The sequence below is a fragment of the Delphinus delphis genome, chromosome 3, assembly GCF_949987515.2.
Source record: "Delphinus delphis chromosome 3, mDelDel1.2, whole genome shotgun sequence".
Lineage (NCBI taxonomy): Eukaryota > Metazoa > Chordata > Mammalia > Artiodactyla > Delphinidae > Delphinus > Delphinus delphis.
In genome coordinates, this window is record NC_082685.1 from 13,855,880 (window position 1) to 13,877,052 (window position 21,173).

Genomic DNA, 21,173 nt, shown 5'->3' on the forward strand with positions numbered 1-21,173 from the left:
CGGGTGGAGGGAGGCGATTTCCTGGAGGAGGGCGCATTTTGGTGGACTTTGCATTCCTGAACTTATGTTTGTCTTGCTGGTATTTGTCGTTTCTCTCTTTAATTAAAATATAGACTTGATGAGGACAGGGATATTTGTTATGTTCACCGAATCCTCCAAAGCCCCCTGAATTATGGCACAGTGTAGGGGCTGAAAATACACTTGTTGAATTTCTCCTGCATATTCTCTCTGGAGACCTCTGTGTCTCTCTGAGGACTCAGAGAGGCCTCCACCCTTGGCTCTTGCCTGGAGAAGCTACCAGACTGAGGCAAATGGGCCTTGGCTGATAAGATAGAATATTCAGGAAATAACATGGGCAGGGAGGACTGGAAGGGGCAGGAGGCCTGGTGGGTCAAGGCAGCTGGACCACGTCTCAGAAGCAGAGAGTTTAGGAGAGTGTAGTAAGTGCAATGAGATTTGCATAGGTAGTGCATCTTTAAAAGAAGTAGCAAGAAAACAATTCCATTTACAGTAACATCAACAAGAATAAAATGCTTAATAAGTTTAGCAAAAGAGGTGCAAGACTTGTACACTGAAAACTATAAAACTTAGCTGAAAAAAGTTGAAAGATGATCTAAGTCAATGGAAAAACATCCAATGTTCATGGGTTGGAAGATTTCATATTGTTAAGATAGCAACACTCAGCCAATTAGTCTATAGATACAATGCGATCCCTATCAAAATTCTGAGAGCCTTTTTTGTAGATATTGACAAGCTGACCCCAAAATTCACATGGAATTGCAAGGACCCTGAATAGCCAACCAATCTGGAAAAAGAACTAAGTTGGAGGACTCACACTTCTTGATTTCAAACTTACTGCAAGCTACAGTGACCAAACAGTGTGGTATTGACATAAGGATAGACATATATATCAATAGAATAGAACTGAGATGGAAAACAGCAACAACAAACTGTATGTCTTTGGTCAGTGGATCTTCAACAAGGGTGCCAGAACCATTCAATGGGAAAAGAATAGTCTTTTCAACAAATGGTGTGACAGTTAGACAGTCATATGCAAAAGAAATGAAGTTGAGGGACTTCCCTGGCGGTCCAGTGGTTAAGACCCTGCTCCCAACGTGGGGGCATGGGTTCGATCCCTGGTCAGGGAACTAAGATCCCACATGCTGCATGGTGCAGGCAAAGAAGAAAAAAAATATATTTTTTTTAAAAAAAGGAATGAAGTTGAACCTTGTAGTAGGCAGAATGATGGTCCCCCCGCTAAGGTGTCCACACTGTAATTCCCGAAACCTGTGAATATGTTAGGTTACTTGGCAGGGGGGAATTAAGGTTGCAGATGGAATTAGGTTGCTAGTCAGCTGTCCTTAAAAGAGATTACCTGGATGAGCATAATGTACTCACAGAGGTCACTAAAAATAAAAGAAGGAGGACCAGAGAATTGACAGCATGAAAAAGACTCAACCCACTGTTGCTGGCTTTGAAGATGGAGGAAGAGGCCACGAGCCAAGGAATATTGGCGGTATCTAAGTGCTGCACAAGGCAAGGAAATGGATTCTCTCAGAAGCTCCAGAAGGAATGCAGCCCTGCCAAACCTTGATTTTAGTCAAGTAAGATCCATTTCTGACTTCTCACCTTCAAAGCTATAATTGGCATTATTTTAAGCCAGTAAATTTGTGGTGATTTGTTACAGCAGCAGTAGAAAACGAATACAGATCCATACCTCCTGCCATATACAAAAATTTAAATGGGTCAAAGACCTGAATATCAGAGCTAAAACTAAAAAATTCTTAGAAGAAAACAAATGCAAAAAACCTTTCTGTCCTTGGGTTAGACAATGATTCCAAAAGCATGAGCAACAAAAGACAAATACATAAACTGGACTTCATAAAAATGAAAACCTTCTGTGTTTCAAAGGATACTACCAAAAGAGTGAAAAGACAACCCATGGGATGGGAGAAATTTGCAAATCATATATCTTATAAGGGTTTAGTATACAGAATATATTAAGAACTCTTACAACTCCAAATAGACAACCGAATTAAAAATTGGGCAAAGGGTCCGAATAGACACTTCTCCAAAGAAGGTATACAAATGGCCAATAAGCACATGAAAAGATGTCCTGTTTATTAGCCCTCAGGGAGATGCAAATCAAAACTACAATGAGGGGCTTCCCTGATGGTGCAGTGGTTGAGTGGGAAGATCCCACATGCCGCGGAGCGGCTGGGCCCGTGAGCCATGGCCACTGAGCCTGCGCGTCCGGAGCTTGTGCTCCGCAACGAGAGAGGCCACAACAGTGAGAGGCCCGCATACCGCAAAAAAATTAATTAATTAATTAAAATAAAACTACAATGAGATATCACTTCATACCTACTAGAATGACTACAATAATGAAACAAGTAGTGCTGATTAGGGTGTGGGAAATTGTAAACTCACACACTGCTGCTGGTGGGGATATAAAATGATGCAGTCACTTTGGAAAACAGTCTGGCAGTTCCTCAAAAGATTAAACATAGAGTTACCGTGTGACCTAGCACTTCCACACCTAGGTTTATACCCAAGAGAATTCAAGACATGTTCGCACAAAAAACATTTGTGTGAATGGTCACAGCAGCATTACTCACGATAGCCAAAAAGTGGAAATAACTCAGTGTCCATCACCTGGTGAATGGTTAAACAAAATGTGGTCTCTCTTTACAATGGTATATTGTTTGGCCATAAAAAGGAATGAGCTACAACTTGGATGAATCTTAAAAACATACTGAGTGAAATAAGTGAGACGCCAAAGGCCACATATATGATTTCATTTCTATGGAATGTCTAAAACGTATCCGTAGAGACAGAAAGTAGTACTTGCCAGAGGCTGGGGAAGGGGAACGGGGAGTGACTTCTAAGGGACATGAGATCTCCTTTTGGGGTGATGAAAATATTCTGGAACTAGACAGAGGGGACAGTTGTATAACCTTGTGAATATACTAGAAGCCACTAAGTTGCACATTTTAAATGTTTTTTTTACTTATATTTTAAATTTATTTCATCTTATTTTTATTTTTGGCTGCGTTAGGTCTTCATTGCTGTGCGTGGGCTTTCTCTAGTTGCTGCCAGTGGGGGCTACTCTTCGTTGCGGTGCGCGGGCTTCTCAGTGCGGTGGCTTCTCCTGTTGTGGAGCACGGGCTTCAGGCACGCGGGCTTCAGTAGTTGTGGAGCACGGGCTTCAGTAGTTGCGGCGCATGGGCTCTGCTGCTCCGCGGCATGTGGGATCCTCCCCGACCAGGACTCGAACCTATGTCCCCTGCATTGGCAGGCAGACTCCTAACCACTGCGCCACCAGGGAAGCCCTAAGTTGCACATTTTAAGAGGGTGCATTTTATGGTATATGAATAATAGCTCACTTAAAAAATAAACCAGTGATTCAGGCACATGAGACAGCAGGAGCAAAGGCACTGAGGCCAGACACAGGCTGGAAACAACCATCTGTGGTACAAGGAAAAATGCCTGCAGGATGACAGTGCTAGCCAGAGCCTGGAATCTTCCCCAGAGTGATGGAGACCCTCAAGGGGTGTGGGGCAGGGATTCAGCCTGCAGCCGCCCGTCCTCAGGAAGCTCTTGGCCCCCAACTCTCCTCCTCCATGTGCCCTCTCGGGCAGCTGCTGCTCCTTCCTGGTCCTTCATGCACTTCTCAGCCCCTGCCTCTCACAGTGTACTTGCCAATGCCAGGCTGGGGCGTTTTTCTTCCCACATCACAAATAAAGACATCCCCTCTGTGCACATCCTTCCAGGGCCCCTCCAAAAAGGAGAGGCTCAGGGCACAGCACCTTCGGATCCTAGCTCTCTTCCTGATTTACCGAGGGTCCCGGGGGCAAGTCACAGAGCTTCTCATTTGGTATAAAAAATACAGAGCTATCAAGCCACGAGAAGGCATAGAGGAACATCAAATGCATCTTGCTGAGAGAAGCCAGTCTGAAAAGGTTACACATCGTGTGATTCCAAGTCCATGACACTCTGGAAAAGGCAAAACTGTGGAGACAGTAAAAAGATCAGGGGTTGGGGTAGGAGGAATGAAGAGATGGAACATGGGAATTTTAGGGCAAGAGAAACTACTCTTTGTGATACTGTAACAGTGGATGCATGTCTTTATGCAATTGTTGAAACCCACAGAATGTATAACAGAAGGAACCCTAATGTAAACTGCGGACTTGGCTTAATAATAATGTATCTACATTAGCTCATCAAGTGTGACAAATGTAGCCCACTAATGCCAGATGTTAATTATAGTGCAAACAGTGGCGCAGAGGTGAGAGGGTATATGGGAACTCTGTATTTTCCACTCATTTTCCTGTAAACCTAAAACTGCCCTAATAAGTAAAATCTATTAATTTTATTATTTTTAATAAGTTTATTTATTTTTGGCTGCGTTGGGTCTTCGTTGCTGCACTCGGGCTTTCTCTAGTTGCAGCGAGCCGTGGCTACCCTTCATTGCGGTGCACAGGCTTCTCATTGTGGTGGCGTCTCTTGCTGCGGAGCACGGGCTCTAGAGCGCAGCCTCAGTAGTTGTGGCGCACGGGCTTAGTTGCTCTGCGGCATGTGGGATCTTCCCGAACCAGGGATTGAACCCGTGTTGCCTGCATTGGTAGGCAGATTCTTAACCATTACGCCACCAGGGAAGTCCCCTATTAAAAAGCAAACAAACGCAGACCCTGATCCTAAGAGACATCAGGATTATTTTCTTGCTGGTCTGGAGAGAACTTCTTACACTGCTGCAACTAGCGTCACAGGCTTTGCAATGAGAAAGGTCCCCACTGGGCCACTTTCTCACCAGAGCCCCTGACAATGAGTTCATTCCCCTCCCTGTGCCTTCAGTTTCCTCATCGGTACAACGGGGACCATGATGATACCTTTGGAGGTGGTTGGATGTCTGAAGGGATGTTACCCAGAATACACTTGCTTATCAACACACCAGGGAAGCTCCATCCCCACCAGCACCAGATCCTTCTCCCACCCTCACTGGGCATCTCAGAGGCTATACCTTACATCCCCCTCTTTGCAGTGTGGGCAGCCAAGGACCAGCTCCACACATCAATGGTTCATCCATCCTTGAGCTGGCCAAGGACTCATCCACCCCCCATCCAACCCCAGGGTCGCCCCCTGGGTGCTCCCTGCTAGCAAATGCTCCGTTGTCATAAGACTTTCTTCCTCTGTCCCTTGAAATGGAGACGAGACAGACATTATAATTCTGGAGGGGGGACAGCTGATGGTGGGAGCTGAGAGTATGAACTCTGGAGCTCAATGTCCTGGGTTCAAATCCCATCTCAGGCAGCTACCCTTGCAGGCTCAGTGGTTCTCGCCCAGAGCTATGGCCTTACGTGCTGACCCCACACACAGAGGGGCTCCCTTCCTGGGGCAGCCGGACATGCCAGGACACACCCTCTGTCCCCGGCCATCCTGTGCACCTGCCGGAACCCAAGGCAGATAGGCTGTCCCTCTCCCGGGACCACCAAGGTCAGCACGGGGCTATGGGAGGACCCGGAGGCTGCAGGGAGGTGGCAAGAACGCTAACCCATGTGCCCCCCCCGCCCCCCATCCCCAGACCCCTGAAGCCTTGCAGGTTGGAGAAGAGGCAACAGGAGCTGTAAGTAAAGGCTGAGTGTGTTTTGCTCATGTCTGGTGACTGTGTGTTCCGCGGTGAGAGGCCTAAAACTGACAGGGTTCTGGGCCACGTGGGGACAAACGGTGAGTGACTGAGTTCCCATCAGGCACCAGACACTCTGCAGGTTTATTTCTTAAATTCAGCTAGGAAACAAAATCTCAGTGCTTAGAAAGGCCCGTGCAAAACAGCATGGGGTCACCTGCTACTGGCCTTGCTGTTCTAGGTGTGGGACGGTGCTGCCGGAGGCAGGGACAGAGGGGCAGTTTGGGTGGCAGGCCCCAACGGTGGGTGTCCAGGCTGAGCCATCGACGAAGCTGATGGGGATGTCCGAGCCATCCTGGCAGGGTTGTCTCAGGATGTCACCAACCCAGGGTCCGAGCTGTCACCAGCAAGGCTAGCGGGACGTTCAATAGGCTGGAACGCCTGAGGCCCAAGAGGCCATCTCAGACGCCACCCCTGGCCTGGAGGCTTCTCCCAACCCCACTGCTGCCACCCCCGTGTGTCCCTCCAGCAGCCACACCAGGTAGGATCCCCAAGAGGCCTCTGCCAGGGTGAGCGTCTGAGCAGTGGGCCGAGCAGCCCCCCAGAGCCATCTTCAGGGCCCCTCCAGCAGAAGCTCCGTGGAGACGCCTGAACAGGGACATCTGGGCAGGGGAAACATCCAAGTGGTCACAGTCAGTTCCAGAAGTTTCTGGGGTATCAGGAAGGGCAGGCAAGGCAAGGGAGACCCACCAGGGATAGGAAGTGCAAAAGGCAATTGGTCCGGCCAGGGAGAAATTTCCCGTTGACCTGCACCCCTGGCCGAGGCCCCCCTGCTCCCGGGCTGGCCAGGCAGACACCCCCGGCTCCTCAGTTCAGCAAGGAGAGTGGAGGGCCTGCCTGGAGCTCATGCAGTGCTACAACATCCAGGAATCTAGCAGCCTAGGGAGGTCTGGGCTGGGTGGGCCTTGTTAAGGCACAGCTGAGAGGGAGGTGGAGAGGCCCCACTCGGGTTTACCACCCAGTGGGGAGGACCTGCGGAGGCCCCCAAGGCAGCTGGGCCTCCGCACAGACCCCAGCTCCCAGGAAATGTCTGCTCTACTTTCGGCAGGAAGAGGGCAGGGGAGGAAAGATGGAGGAGAGGGGTGAGGGCAGTCAGGGACAGGAGGGAGGCCGAGAAGCAGGGCGCAGAGACAGACACACACACAGACACAGGAGTGGAGGACAGGCAGGGGGGCAACCAGAGGGGGAGAGGAGGAGGGTGAAGGCGGGAAATACAGGCTCCTCCTGGGATCCAGTTTCTCTGCCCCCAGGACAGGGCAGGGCTGTCTGGCTCAAGCCCCCCTCGCTTGCTGGGCCTGGTGCAAAGTCTCTGGTGGGCCGAGGAAGAGCGTCAGAGGGAGAAGGCGCCCGAACAGATGCGGGTGTAGACACCCTGATCCAGAGGCAGGTAGTGGCCCTGCTTCAGGTCCAGGAAGAAGAGCCGGTCTGAGGTCTGGCGTGGGTCGAAGCCCTCGTGCTGCAGCCTCGTCTTCTGAATCTTGAAGGTGCCTGTGGGGATGGGGGTGGGGGTGGAAGTGGGGGTGGGATGGGGACTCGGCAGGGGGGGTCCCAGGAATCCCCCCTCCCTCAACTCGCCATCCTGTCCTGCACCTCCAGGCCTCTGAAGAGGCCTCTGCTAGGAACATTCTTCCCCATTTTGCCTGCCTGACTCCCCCCTGCCCTTTGCATCTCAGCTTCATGCCCTCTCCCCCAGGGAGGCCTCCCTGACCACCCTCATCATGGCCTGAAACTCTGTGTACCCCCTGCCTGGTCACGTGCCGACCCCCCACAAGACCAAGAAGGTGACAGGGCTGGCTCTGTCACACAGTAGGTCAGGAGTCAGCAACTTATAGGCCCATGGCCCACCCCACAGGCCAGATTCGGCCCACCATTCGAGGTGGGCCACGCCCATTCACGTACACACTGTTTACTATTGCTTTTGCCCTACAGCTGCAGAGCTGAATTATTGCTGCAGAGGCTGTGGCCCACAACTGAAAATATTTACCATCTGGAACTTTAAGAAAAAGTTTGCACTCCCTGCGGTAGACTATTAAAGAAGGGTTTTGTGAAAGACAGGGTTAGGGTTGGTAGCAAAAAATGGAGGGAGAATCTCTGTGTGCTCTAGAGTTGGGAAAGTTTTTTTTCCTTTCAAATGAAACTTCAAAAGCACAAACCTGTGTGCATTGGTGGCAGAGTGGTGAGCATAGCTGCCTTCCAAAAGCACAAACCACAAAATTGAAAAAGCAGAGGCGGTAGTGGCGGTGGTGTTTAAGTTTGTATCAAAATTAGAGGCTTCTTTTCAATAAAGGGCACCATGGACAGAGTTAAGAGATTCCAAAACAGAAGAGATGTAGAAGATCTGAAACCACTAAGGAATTAACATCTAGACTATTACGGGAAATTTCCGTAAATCACAAAGAAAGATGAGGCAATACAAAGACGGGTCAAAGATACGAAGGGTGATTTACAGCAGAGGAAACCTCAGAGGTGTGAGATGATTTGCTCAAATTTCCTAGTCATCAGAAAAAATGCTGAATATAAAGAAATGCACCCAATACTGCAGGATACCCAGTGGGAGTGCGAGTGAGAAACAGAAAGAAATAAGTATGTAAATAAAACAAGAAAAGGGCTTGGCCCACAGTGCCGGCTGGCCATGAACCATTACGTCGGACCTGGCACAGGGACTGAACTAGGACAAATAAGTAAATGACTGAGGAACTAAAAGACAGATGGATACACGAAGAGACAGGGGGCCGCACCTGTGGTGTCCACCTGGGGCAGGAGGCGCAGGAAGATGGGCCGTGCGTAGGGTGCCAGCACCTTCTGCAGCTCCTGGTACAGGGCATTGGGGCTCAGCTGGCCGTGGGGGTCCGCAATGGCCGCCATGCCTGCTTTGCCCTCCACCCCTGGAGACAGAGGTTTGGCTGAGACCACCACCCTTCGCCCCTCCATGGGACCAGATCCACCCTCCAACGGTGGCCCCTGGCTTCTGACCTCCAGTCCCTTCCCCCTGGAATAATGCTCGCCAAAGCAGCAAACATTTTATGGAGCTCCTGCTGCACTCCCTGCAGCCCTGAGCCACGGCTGATTTCATGAGCCCATTTTCTGGATGAGGAAACTGAGGCTCAACATCAGGCATGAGGAGAGATTCCAGACCCAGGCCGCCACCCTGTCAGGTGCAGTTGTCCAGGTTGTGCACTGATTTAGGTCCTGCCTACAGGGGTACCTGCACCTCCAAGCTCCTCCTGGCTGGGCTCCTCCAGGGCTGCTCCCAGGACCCTAGAACCACCCCCAGAGCCCCCAGCTTGCCTGGCACGGCCACCCCGTACACGGCCACGTCTGTCTGGCCCAGCAGGCGACTCAGCACGCCCTCCACCTCAGTGGTGGAGACGTTCTCCCCACGCCAGCGGAAGGTGTCCCCGCTGCGGTCCCGGAAGTACATATAGCCCAGCTCGTCCATCACCAGCACATCGCCTGGCAGAGAGGAGAGGAGATGGGGAGGTAAGACGGCGACCTGCCATCCCTGTGGCCGGCCCCCAGGGTCTGCACACCTGAGAGGTAGGCACTGTCCCCCTTGCGGAAGACGCTGTGGGTGATCTTCCTGCTCGTGGCGCTCTCGCTGATGTAGCCATCGAAGCGACGCAGAGGGTCTTGCTGGTTGATCTGGCCCACGAGGAGGCCGGGCTCCCCTAGGGAGGAGGCGGCGCTCGGGCTGTGCTGGGCGGGCAGGAGGCGGGGGGCCCCGGCTCCCCGGGGGACTGGGCGGGACCCTGCTCACCGGCCTGGCATGGGATGCAGAGGCCCTGGGCATCCCGCAGTAGTTCCATGGTGTCCTCATTGACCTTCACCAGTCGGATGGGGTACACATTGGGCAGGATGCGGCTGTTGAAGCCACAGGAGCCGACCTGGGATGCGGCCAGCCGAGTCAACGAGGAGCCCCGGGGTGACACGGTGTCCTCCCCCCCACACACACACACCTTGCCTCTCCTGCCCCCGGGCCTGCAATTAGCACTCCCTAGTGTCACCCAACTCTGTGACCTTGGATGATCTGAGAGAGGGGGGTATTAAGTGCAGCATCCTGCCAGGAATCGTGCCCCCCTCTCCCACCTTCCCAGCCTCCTTTGCAGTCATGTGAGGAGACCTGCCAGCCGGCCGCCACTTCCTGGTCCTTAAAACTTTCCAGGCTGGCAGGAAGTGGATGGCCAAAGTGATCCTGAAGCCATGTAGGGACACTGGCAGAGCTTCTGCCCGCTGCCCACTGCATGTCACCCTGCCTGGCTCAGTTCTATGAGCAGAAAGGCCTAACGGGTTTCTGCCGCTGCACACGGTTGGGTGTATTTGTTAGAGCGGCAACCTCTGCTGGTACGGCCAGAGTGTGCTCTGGGGCTGTCCATTCAACAGATGTGCGCGGTGGGGACTGTGCCTTGCCCTCAGGTGCTGGGGACCCAGCAGCGAGAGACAGAAAGAACCCCTGCCCCCTAGAGCGATGTATTATTCTTCTCGTTCTCTGTTCCTGACTTTGGATGGGAAGGGCTTAATAAGGGAGAAGGAGGGTCCTGAGAGGGCAGAGTGGAGATAATAATTATTAATCATAAAAGCATCTGTTTGCAGAGTGCCTACTGCACGGGGAAGGGGTGCTGTGCTGAGCTCGTGATGTTGGGTGATTAGAACAAACCTGATAAGTTGTTAACCCCATTTACAGAGAAGGAAAGGAAGACCCAAGGAGTCTGAGTGACTTGCCCAGTAGGAGGAGATCAGCACCCCATTTCTGGCCCTGGACCCCCCAGAGCCTTGCTCTCCCCTGCCACCTCCACTGCTACAAATTGAGGCTCAGAAAGGCTGAGGTGATTGCCCAGGGCAACACAGTCACGCTGTGAATTTGAACTCAGGGGCGACAGTCACATGACTGGACAAGCCAGAAGAAAGCATCCGAGTGCCCTGGCCGAACTGCCCACCATAATCCAGGCTGTTCTTTGGGGACACGGGGCCGGCGAGGCATATGTAGCAGTGATCCCTGAACCCCGAGACCTGCCCGGGCCGGGCCGCCCCGCCCACGCCCACCTTCCCGTCCATGTTGGCGATGCTGCAGTTGCACTCGGTGGCTCCGTAGAACTCGCCGACCTGGCGCACGCCGAAGCGCTCCGTGAACTCCTCCCAGATGGCTGGCCGCAACCCGTTGCCCACCGCCAGGCGCACGCGGTGCCGCCCTTCTGCCTCGCTCACCGGCTGTTTCAACAGGTAGCGGCAGATCTCCCCGATGTACTGGACCACCTAGGTGGGTGGGAAGTGAGCAGTGGGCGCCTGCGCTGGAGCAGAGAGGAGCTGGCTGGGGGTGGAGGCGGGCCAGAGACCCCCAGACCCAGCGACCTCCCCCACTCCAACCTGGGCGCTAGGAACAAAACGGCCTTAAAGATGATAATAGCAAGGAAACAGACCAGGCCTATCCATTCCCTCAATCCCCAACACTCTTTCCATCTGAGTGGATGCATCGCGTCCCCCATGCCCCTCCAGCGGTCCCTCTATCCCCTCCGCTGCTTTCTGGGGACACCACGTGTGGTGCACGCAGGCAGGAAGGTGAGCCGTGGCGTTGACACTCCACAGGGCAACCCTCAGCCCAGAGGCGATGTGCTCTACACTGTTCCCCAGAGCCCCAACCATCTGAGCTCGGGGCGCCCACAGTCCTGATCCTGGGGTGGGACCACTCTCAGATGCATGCTCTTCACTGCCTCCCTGAAGTCACAGCAGGGACCCAGCCCCAGTTGCCCATGGAGTCACCTACTCACTGCCCACCCCCACCCCCCACACCGCCCCCTGGGCTCCTTCTCTCCCTCTCTTGTGGCTCCACCCACTGGGGTCAAGTCCCAGATACCCCAGGTGCCCTTGAGTCCTCATCTCCAGGACGGCTTCTTAATGATACCCTCCCCATTTTACAGATGGAGAAACTGAGGTTCACAGACAGTAAGTAACCACCAAGGCTGAAAATGTGGTAAAATTTGTTATGTATCTGGGCATCCTGGCTCCAGAGTCTCAATGAAGCAGTTACATGTTCAGAATTAACCACCATGGCCATCAGTACAGCTTCAAAGTACTCACTAGATGAAGTACAAAATTCGACCTGTGATCAATTCCATGTGACCCTGCCGCCCTCACTGCCCCCTGTCCTTCTGACTCCTATGCTCACTCGGCTCTGCCACGTGGGTCTCCTCCTCAGGGCCTTTGCACATACTGTGCCCTCTGCCTAGAACAATCTTCCCCCAGATGCACCTGGGTCCTCAGGTCTCGGCTCAAATGTCACCGTCACTGAGAGGTATTCCTTGAGCAGGACTTAATAAGTATCTGATAAATACGAGTGCACTGAGCACTCACTACCAGCCAAGCAGAGAGCTCATCTGTTTCATCTTCCTGAGACTCCATGTTGGAGAGGAAGGTACTGAGACCCAGAGAGGGGACACAGGTGGCCCAAGATCACCCGCTGCTGACCAGGAAGCAAGCCCCAGGCAAGGCAAGATCAGAGACCCTGATGGTTTCTCTCCCTCTGCCCCCAGGCTCCCTCATGTGCTTTGGGTGTGGCCCAGCCCACCCCATCTCCAGGATAGAACAAGTCATACGGCCTGGCCAATCATTCCAGTCCATCCCCAGACACTGATTGGTTCAAGGATAAGCATGTGACCACAGCTAAGCCAATGAGAATCAGCCCTGAGACTTTTAATGGACTGGTGGGAAGACAGGCTCTTTCTCAACTAGAACTGCAGGGAACACTCCTGGAGAAGCAGGGCTGGGGAGGAAGCCACCCACTAAGGAAAGAAGAAAACAAGAGGAAGAGGAAAACAAGAAAGAGGGGGGGGGGGCCTTCCTTGATCAAGGTGTGCCTGAAGCTGTCCACCATGTGGCCTCCTCAGTTCCATAAGCTAATAAATCCCTTTCCTCAAGAAAGCCAGAATTCAGGTTAGGGCTGGGTTTAGGGTTTTGGCTTTACCTGTCAACTGACAAAGTCCTGCCTAAATACATAGCTGCCCTCCAGACCATCACAGGTAGACACAGCCACACTCTGAGCAGCTCACAGATGTCCTCTTCAGAAACCAGGCTGGGGAAGGGACAACACAGCCACAGTTGAGGCAGCTGAAGGTTTCAATGACCCTGTGGCCCTGAGGCCACATCTACATACTGAGAGCCAGACAGCTGATCTTTACTCTGGCCTGGACCCTCGGACAGACCCAGGGCTGAAGGGAAGACAGCTCAGGTCAGCTCAGAGAGGCAGACACCAGGTGCCCCAGCCGAGACCTCCTGCCTGCAGGGCAGCACCTGGAAAGAAGCTGGCAGTGAATTGTCAACCTGGGACCCCCACTACAACTCCCGAGTCAGGGTGACCTCGTACACCAAACGTGCACACCCAAGTGGGTATGGGGAGACACAGGAACTATACACCCATGGATGGATGATGGGTTGACTTACCCGTCGCCTGCCCATCTGCTCTATGCGCTAAAAAAGGGGAGTTCTAGATTACAGCCTGCTGCCTCCCATGAGGATGGCTGGGCAGTTGATCTGGGCCATGCCCACTGCTGCAAATTAAACAGCCACGCAGTTTCCCCCATCCTACAGCCAGCCATGAGATGGGATTTCTAAACCCAAACGCACTCTCTTAAGTCTTTTTGGCATCCTTGTTAAACTTGACCTTTGAGGATTCCATCCTCTACTCCTTAAAGAGCCCCTCAGTGCCTTCTCTTGGTCACAGAAATACCCCTTCAAGGAAACAGAATGGAATTTCAGGGGCCCGGAGACAGTGAACAAAGCCCGATGCAACACAGCATGTCAAAGACAAAGAGAGGGACCGCCAGACACCACAGGCCTCCTCGTGGAGGACATGACATCACCCACAGGGAACCCTTGCCAAAAAAGCAGAACTTGAAGCGATCAAATATCTAGATCAGCGGTTCTCAACCACAGTCAAGACCAGACTGACCAGACAATGTCTGGAAACGTTTTTAATTATCACAGCTGCGAGGTGCGGTGCTAGTGGCATCCAGTGATTTTAGGCCAGAAATGCTGTTAAATAACCTACAGTGCACAGGACAGTCCTCACCACAGAGAATGATGCAGGTCCAAAGCCACACTGCTGTGGTTGAGAGATGCTGTGCTTCCACTACGGAGAACAGTATAGAGATTCCTCAAGAAACTAAACATAGAGTTACCATGTGATCCTGCAATCCAACTCCTGGGCATATATCTGGACAAAACTCTTCACTAGAAAAGATACATGCACCCCAATGTTCATAGCAGCACTATTTACAGTAGCCAAAACATGGAAGCAACCTAAATGTCCACTGACAGAGAAATGGATAAAGAAGATGTGGTACATATATATACAATGGGATATTACTCAGCCATAAAAAAGAATGAAATAATGCCATTTACAGCAACATGGACCGACCTAGAGATTATCATATAAAAAGAACTAAGTCAAACAGAGAAAGACAAGTATCATGTGATATCACGTCTATGTGGAATCTTTAAAAATGATAGAAATGGGGCTTCCCTGGTGGCGCAGTGGTTGAGAGTCCGCCTGCCGATGCAGGGGACACGGGTTCGTGCCCCGGTCCGGGAAGATCCCACATGCCACGGAGCGGCTGGGCCCGTGAGCCATGGCCGCTGAGCTCGCGCGTCTGGAGCCTCTGCTCCACAGCAGGCGAGGCCACAACTGTGAGAGGCCCGCGTACCGCCAAAAAAAAAAATGATAGAAATGAACTTGTTTATGAAACAGAAATAGACGCACAAACCTAAGGTTACCAAAGGGGATGGGTGGGAGAGATAAATTAGGAGTCTGGGATTAACATATATACACTACTATATATAAAATAAACAACAGGACCTACTGTATAGCACAGGGAACTATATTCAATATCTTGTAATAATCTATAATGGAAAACGGAAAATAACCTGAAAAAGTATATATATATATAAAATGTTTATATATATATATATATATATATATATATATATATATAACTGAATCACCTTGCTGTATACCTGAAACTAACATTGTATAAATTAACTATATGTCAATTTTAAAAAGTAGTTAAACAAAAAAACCCGCTACGCTTGACCCTATTCCCAAGGTACAGGAGGTGCCAGGGAGAGAGAAGCATGTCAAAGGACCTCCCAGCAATACCCAGACTGGGAAAACACTACAGGCCAAACTTCATTTCTTCAATAAATAAATTACAAGGAGGGGTGGGAGGAGAATGAGGGAGAGACAAGGGGCACCTACAGATGAAAGGATTCTTATAGGAAACATCAACTAGTTGCAATGTGTGGGTCTTACCTAAACACTGATTTTAAAAAAAAATACAGAAACAACCCCCCCCCCCCCATATTTTGACATGGTAGAAACACTGGGGATCAGGCCACTGTCCGGATTCCTGATAATTGAGAAATCACTGGCACTTTTTGGCTGGGATAATGATACTGAGGTTATGTGTTTGTGGGTTTTTTTCCTTCTTTCTGACTCTATCTTTTATTGGGGTAAAATACACACAATATAAAATTTACCATCTTAGCCATTTCTTTACCATCTTAGCCATTTCTTTTCCATCTTAGCCATTTCTTTTCCATCTTAGCCATTTCTTTTCCATCTTAGCCATTTTTAAGGGTACAGTTCAGTGTATTAAATACATTCACATTGTTGAGCAGCCATCACCACTATCCATCCCCATAAATTTTTTTTTTTTTTTTTTTGGCCACACCACGTGACTTCTGAGATTTTAGTTCCCTGACCAGGGATAGAACCCAGTCCCTCAGCAGTGAGAGTGCCGGGGCCTAACCACTAGACTGCCAGGGAATTCCCCCCGCAAAATATTTTTACCTTGTAAATCTGAAACTCTATACCCAGTAAACACTAACTCCCCATTCCTCCCTCCCCTGGCCTTGGCAACTACCATCCTACTTTCTGTCTGTGATTTTAGCTACTGTGAGTACCCAATATAAGTGGAATCATGCAGTATTTGTCTTTTTGCAATTGGCTTATTTCACTCAGCATAATGTCCTCAACAGTCATCCATGTTGTAGCCTGTGTCAGAACTTCCTTCCTTTTTAAGGCTCAATAATATTCCACTGTAGGGATGAACCACATTTTGCTTATCCATTCATTCTGTTGCTGAACACTTGGATTGCTTCCATGTTTTATTTATTGTGAATAATCTGCTATGAACATGGGTGTACAAATATCCTTTGAGACCCTGCTTTCAAATCTTTTGTTTCATTTTTTTTAAATTAATTAATTAATTTATTTTTGGCTGTGTTGGGTCTTTGTTGCTGTGTGGGGGCTTTCTCTAGTTGCGGTGAGCGGGGGCTACTCTTTGTTGCAGTGCACGGGCTCCTCACTGCGGTGGCTTCTCTTGTTATGGAGCACTGGCTCTAGGCACGCGGGCTTCAGTAGTTGTGGCACGCAGGTTCAGTAGCTGTGGCTCCCGGGCTCTAGAGTGCAGGCTCAGTAGTTGTGGTGCACGGGCTTAGTTGCCCCATGGCATGTGGGATCTTCCCGAACCAGGGATCGAACCCATGTCCCCTACATTGGCAGGCGGATTCTTAACCACTGCGCCACCAGGGAAGTCCCAAATCTTTTGTTTTAAAATCAGCCCTCACCAGACACAAAAGGCCACACAGAGATCCCATTTATAAGAAATGTCCAGAACAGGCAAACCCACAGAGACAGAAAGCAGATTCATTGCCAGGGGCTGGGGGAAGGGGGACGGGGAATGACTGCCAGTGGGGACAGCATGTTCTTTTGGGGGTGACGGAAATGTTCTGGAACTACATAGAGGTGGTGACTGTACAACACTGTAAATGGACTAAGTGCCACTGAAGTGTCCACTTTAAAACAGCTAATCTTGGGGACTTCCCTGGCGATCCAGTGGTTAAGACTCCGCCCTTCCACTGCAGCGGGCACGGGTTCCATCCCCCGCATGCCGTGAGGCGTGGCCAAAAAATAAATAAATAAATAAATAAATAAAACTAAATAGTTCAAAAATTGAAAACAAACAAAAAAAAGCTAATCTTACGTGAATTTCACCTCAATTGAAAAAAAAAAAAAGACCAATCCTCAGCTTTCAGAGGTTTTACTGACATATCTATGCAGGAAACACGCTGCTATCTGGGGCTGCTTCACAACAACACAGAAGGAGGGATGTGCTGGGGGCGTGGAGGGGGCAGGAGAGGGTATCTGATGTCCTCTGGAGCCGAGTGATGGATACCTGGGAATCCCCTAAACTTTTCTGTCCACATTTATGTATATTTGCAACTCTCAAGAGTTAAGTTAATAAACGGACTGTCTTCTATTTCAAGATTCAGATTAGCAGTTTTCCCCAGACCACCCCCCACCACCCCAAGCAGAACATAAAATCCTCAAAAGCACAGCAGGGCAGAGTCATCGCCCCGAGAGATCCCCCAGGATGCCCGGCCCAGAGCCCCCACCCTGTCCAGCTGTGTGATCTGGGCAAGTGGCTGAACGTCTCTGGGCCCCACCTGTTCAAGGTGGGGTCAGCACCTGCCAATTTGCCAGTCCCTGGACACACCCCCTTCCCTCCCCTCCTCACTCCTTCTTCCACCTGGAGGAAGGTACTAGGCACCTGTATTTCCACCCCCATCACAGCACTGAAATCCTCGGCCTGCTCTCCTCTCATTGTGGAGGGGAGAGGAGAGGAAGGGATTTGTCTTAACCCCTACCTGCTCTGCAGGACAGTGGATGCCCTCCACCTCTGCTTCATGCTTATCCCACCAGGAAGCCCTGGGCTTTGTGGCCTTAACCAGCCCAGCGCGGTGACTGCACCCATTTCCCTGCAGCCACCAGCAGGGAAGACCTTCGGGGCACAGGGAGTAGGGAAGGCAGCACCTTAAGGATCTCAGGCAGTCTGTGTCCAATTAAAAGCCTCAGTTTCTCCACCTGCAAAACGGGTATGAGGCCTTTGCACGCTCCCAAGCAGCTGTGAGGTTCCAATGAGTTTACATGTTGAAGGTTTAGCCTCGGGCTGGGCCTTGAGCACAGAAGCACTGACTGCCCCCTCCCAGCCCCACCGAGTCCCTGGGAGGCAGCCATTCAGAGCCATATACTTGGGAGGGTGGGCGGAGGGCTGGAGGTGCGAGAGGGGGCGGGGCCTGACCGTGCAGTTGTACTTGACGCAGTCATCCCAGAAGCGGCTGGCTGAAAACTTCTTGCGGAGGACCACAGTCAGCCCGTAGATGAGACACTGACCCACGCCAATGATGTTCCCTGCAGAGAGTGGACTCAATGAGGGGTCCCCAATCCCCCGCCCCCTCCCCCGCCCAAGCTTCCCTGTGGTACCTGCCGAGTGGTACAGGGGCAGACAGTCGTAGAGCACATCTGCCGCCTGCATGCTGTAGGAGTGGTGGGTAAATGCCGCTATGCGGTAGTACCTGCAGGGGCAGGGAGTGCAGGGGCTGGGACCCACACCCCCGAAAAAAGCATGGCGTTGGGGGAGCGAGCTGCGTACTGAGGCAGAGCCAGCCCAGCTCATAGGGGCCTTACAGGCTGGCAGGAGAGGAACATGCAACAAATAAAATGGTGCTTGCTCCCACGAGGGATATGATAGAGCAAAGGGATAGAGAGAGGCTGAAGGGGACAAAGCCAGGGAGGGTGGGGTAACCTGCCTGGGGAGGTGACACATGAGCTAAGGCCCGGCAAGAAGGTGCTGTAGGGTGAGCTAGGGAAGGGCACCCAGGTGAAGCGCAGAGCATATGCAAAGGTCCTGAGGCCAGAAGGAGTCTGGCAGGTTTGAGGAAGTGTGAGGGGTTGAGGAGGGAGCGAGCGAGAGGTGGAGAGGAGGAAAATGACATCAGAGAAGTGGCGGGTGCCGCACAACACAAATACGGCTTTTATTCTGAGGGCCAAGGAGGGTACGGGGAGGTTTGGCACAGAGGAGGTCTGACTTAGGATTTTAAACCTTGCTATGGTCACTGATGAGAAGGGGGCCGTTGGGGGCAGGAGTGGGGACAGGAGGAGACTGAGGAGGGGCAGAGGGCAGCACGGTGCCCTGAGATGGGCTGTGGGTTTTACCCAGTTGGGATCAAGATGCCCACAAGACCCCAAAAGGAGCTGGGGGTTGGGGGGATCAGGCCATAGAGAGGAACCGGAGTGGCTTTCCTGCGCTGGGGGCAATGCCCACGGGCCCCTCACCTGCTGTGTACGACGATGGCAGCCTTGGGCAGCCCCGTGGTCCCTGATGTGTAGATGTAGAAGAGTCGATCTAAGAGAGATGTGGGTGTTGGGGACCGGAGGCTGGCGTGAGGGGGGCGAGGGGACTGGGTGGGCATCGGCAGGGGGGATCCCACCTGGACTCACCATCCATGCCCTTGCCAGGGGGCTGGGCTAGGGGGGCTGTGGAGGCCTCCTTCAGCAGCGGGTCCAGGAGCTGGGTGTCCGGCAAGACACCCTCGGGCCCCACGTCTCCAGAACAGAACTTGACCAGGCTCTTGCCCAGCTGTCCACTCACCTCGGCCACCACTGCGGCCCAAAACATATGTCACGGTCAAGGACGGGCAGGTCCCCTCCCAGGGCCAGGGAAGCACCATCTCCCTGCCCTGGGCGGCCCCAGGCCCCCACCGAGATGCTGCCCACACCCGGCCTCACCCGCTGCCAGCTCCCGTCCGAAGACCAGAGCCTTGGCACCCGAGGTGCCCAGGCAGAAGATCAGGGGCTCCCGCCGCAGGTTAACATTGAGCAGCGCGGCCTCCATGCCCGCCTTGGCCAGACCCAGCCACAGCCCCACAAACTCAGGCCGGCCCTCCAGGAAGATGGCCACCACGTCCCCTGGCGTGTAGCCCAGATGGCAGAATAGGTTGGCCACGGCATTGGAGTAGGCGTCCAGCTGCGCGAAGGTCCAGCATACGCCGCTGCCCGCGTCCACCAGCGCCAGGTGCTCAGGCTGCCGCCGTACCACGTCCTGGAAGATCTGCGGGATGGTGTGGTGGGCGCGCTGGTGCCACCGCAGCTCCAGGCGCACGCGTATCAGCACGAAGAGGCCGCTGGGAGGGGGGACGAGGGGACGGTGTCACTGAGTGTCCTGCCCGGCTTCCAGGAGACCACCCCAAGCCTCAGCATCCCCACGTGGAGAAAGCGGAGGAAAAGGTCCCTGTGTTCCCAAAGGTGGCAAGTGTTCAGAAGGACCCTTGGGTTGCTGGGTCTCTTGGAGAAACTAAGGGCAAAGGGCCATTTACCAGTCAGCCCAGAAGTAGGCGGATTCTCACAGCTGGCCAGGCCATGCAGTGTAAGTCAGAGTCACCCTGTCCTCCTCCGCCACAGCTTGCTTGGTGACCCTGAGGGAGCCAGGCCCAGGCCTAACCTTGTTTTTCTCTCCTGGGGCAGCCCAAGTGCCCCATGCTGACCCCCCACTGCCTCCAGCTTGGACTCCTCATGCCCCGCCTGCCTCAACCGGGCCCTGGGGTCCACCCCCTGAGCTGGGGGGCTGTTCCACTCCCAAGTTACTCAATGGCACTAGGCACAGGTGGCTGAGCCATCCAGCACGTGTGCCCCCACCCAGGGGAGGAGGTGCCTCTGCCCCAGGTGAGGCCAGAAGACAGGCTAGCGAGAGGCCCTGATGGCAGGTGTCTTGCTCCTCGGTCTTCACCTGCTAGTAGAGACAAGGAGATCAGAGGCCCCAGGGGGAGATAGAACCCAGTAGGAAGGAGCCAGGTTCCTGAATGACCCTGTGGAGATGAGCAGCCATCACTGATGATGCCAGGCTGTCACATGAGTGAGACATGAACTTGTTTGTGTTGTTTTAAGCAAACAGAAATGGCTTTAGATCACAGAACCAAGAAAGCTAGAATTTCTCAGTGCAGGAGCTCAAGAAACAAGTGGTCTTCTGGCTTTACCTGGCTCTCTGCCCTGCCACCTGACTCTGAGAGGTAACTTTGTGCTGGGTTAAGCCACTGTCAAGTGGGGACCTGTTTGTTACAGCAGCTTGCTCTGCCCTGACCGAGACAGGTGGTCCTCACTCTGCCCCCAGGAAGGTTACCTGGGTGTGGTTCCCCAAATCCTAAATGAACACTTAGAACAGGTGCATTTTATTATATGTAAATTACACCTCAAAAACAACCCATGAAGACAGAGCAGATTGGTGGTTACTAGGAGCTGGGGGAGGGAGAATGGGGAGTAACTGCTAATGGGGACAGGGTTTCCTTTTGGGGTGATAGAAATGTTCTGGAGCTAGATAGAGCCGATGGTTGCAAAACACTGTGAATGTCCTCAATGTCGCTAATGGTAAATTTTATATTATATGTGTTTTACTACAATAAAAATGAATGAATGAATGAAACTCATGAAGATTGTCTGTGGCAAGGTTAAAAACAGGAGTCCTTACCTTCCAGATGTACACCCTGGAAAACTAACAGATAGAAAGATGTGCCACTGAGATTCAGACACAGGAGGAAGTGGGTGGAGATGAGGAAACAATCATATGAAGATCACGGAAGCTGGGGGATGGGCACATGGGTTTATTAC

General features: G+C 52.3%; 1 protein-coding gene across 1 annotated transcript in view; it reads right to left on the minus strand.

Annotated features, from left to right (window-relative positions):
* Positions 1 to 5,748: 5,748 nt before the first annotated feature.
* Positions 5,749 to 21,173, minus strand: part of SLC27A1 (solute carrier family 27 member 1) — a 29,485-nt gene continuing 14,060 nt past the window's right edge. The window contains exons 3-13 of the mRNA XM_060008083.1: positions 19,302 to 19,696; positions 19,014 to 19,175; positions 18,849 to 18,918; positions 17,997 to 18,088; positions 17,815 to 17,924; positions 10,724 to 10,933; positions 9,441 to 9,567; positions 9,214 to 9,351; positions 8,972 to 9,136; positions 8,422 to 8,568; positions 5,749 to 7,171 (exon numbers count right to left, since the gene is read on the minus strand). Of these exons, the coding sequence (XP_059864066.1) occupies positions 7,014 to 7,171; positions 8,422 to 8,568; positions 8,972 to 9,136; positions 9,214 to 9,351; positions 9,441 to 9,567; positions 10,724 to 10,933; positions 17,815 to 17,924; positions 17,997 to 18,088; positions 18,849 to 18,918; positions 19,014 to 19,175; positions 19,302 to 19,696 (1,774 nt within the window). The 3' untranslated portion in view covers positions 5,749 to 7,013. The remainder of the gene's footprint in view (positions 7,172 to 8,421; positions 8,569 to 8,971; positions 9,137 to 9,213; positions 9,352 to 9,440; positions 9,568 to 10,723; positions 10,934 to 17,814; positions 17,925 to 17,996; positions 18,089 to 18,848; positions 18,919 to 19,013; positions 19,176 to 19,301; positions 19,697 to 21,173) is intronic.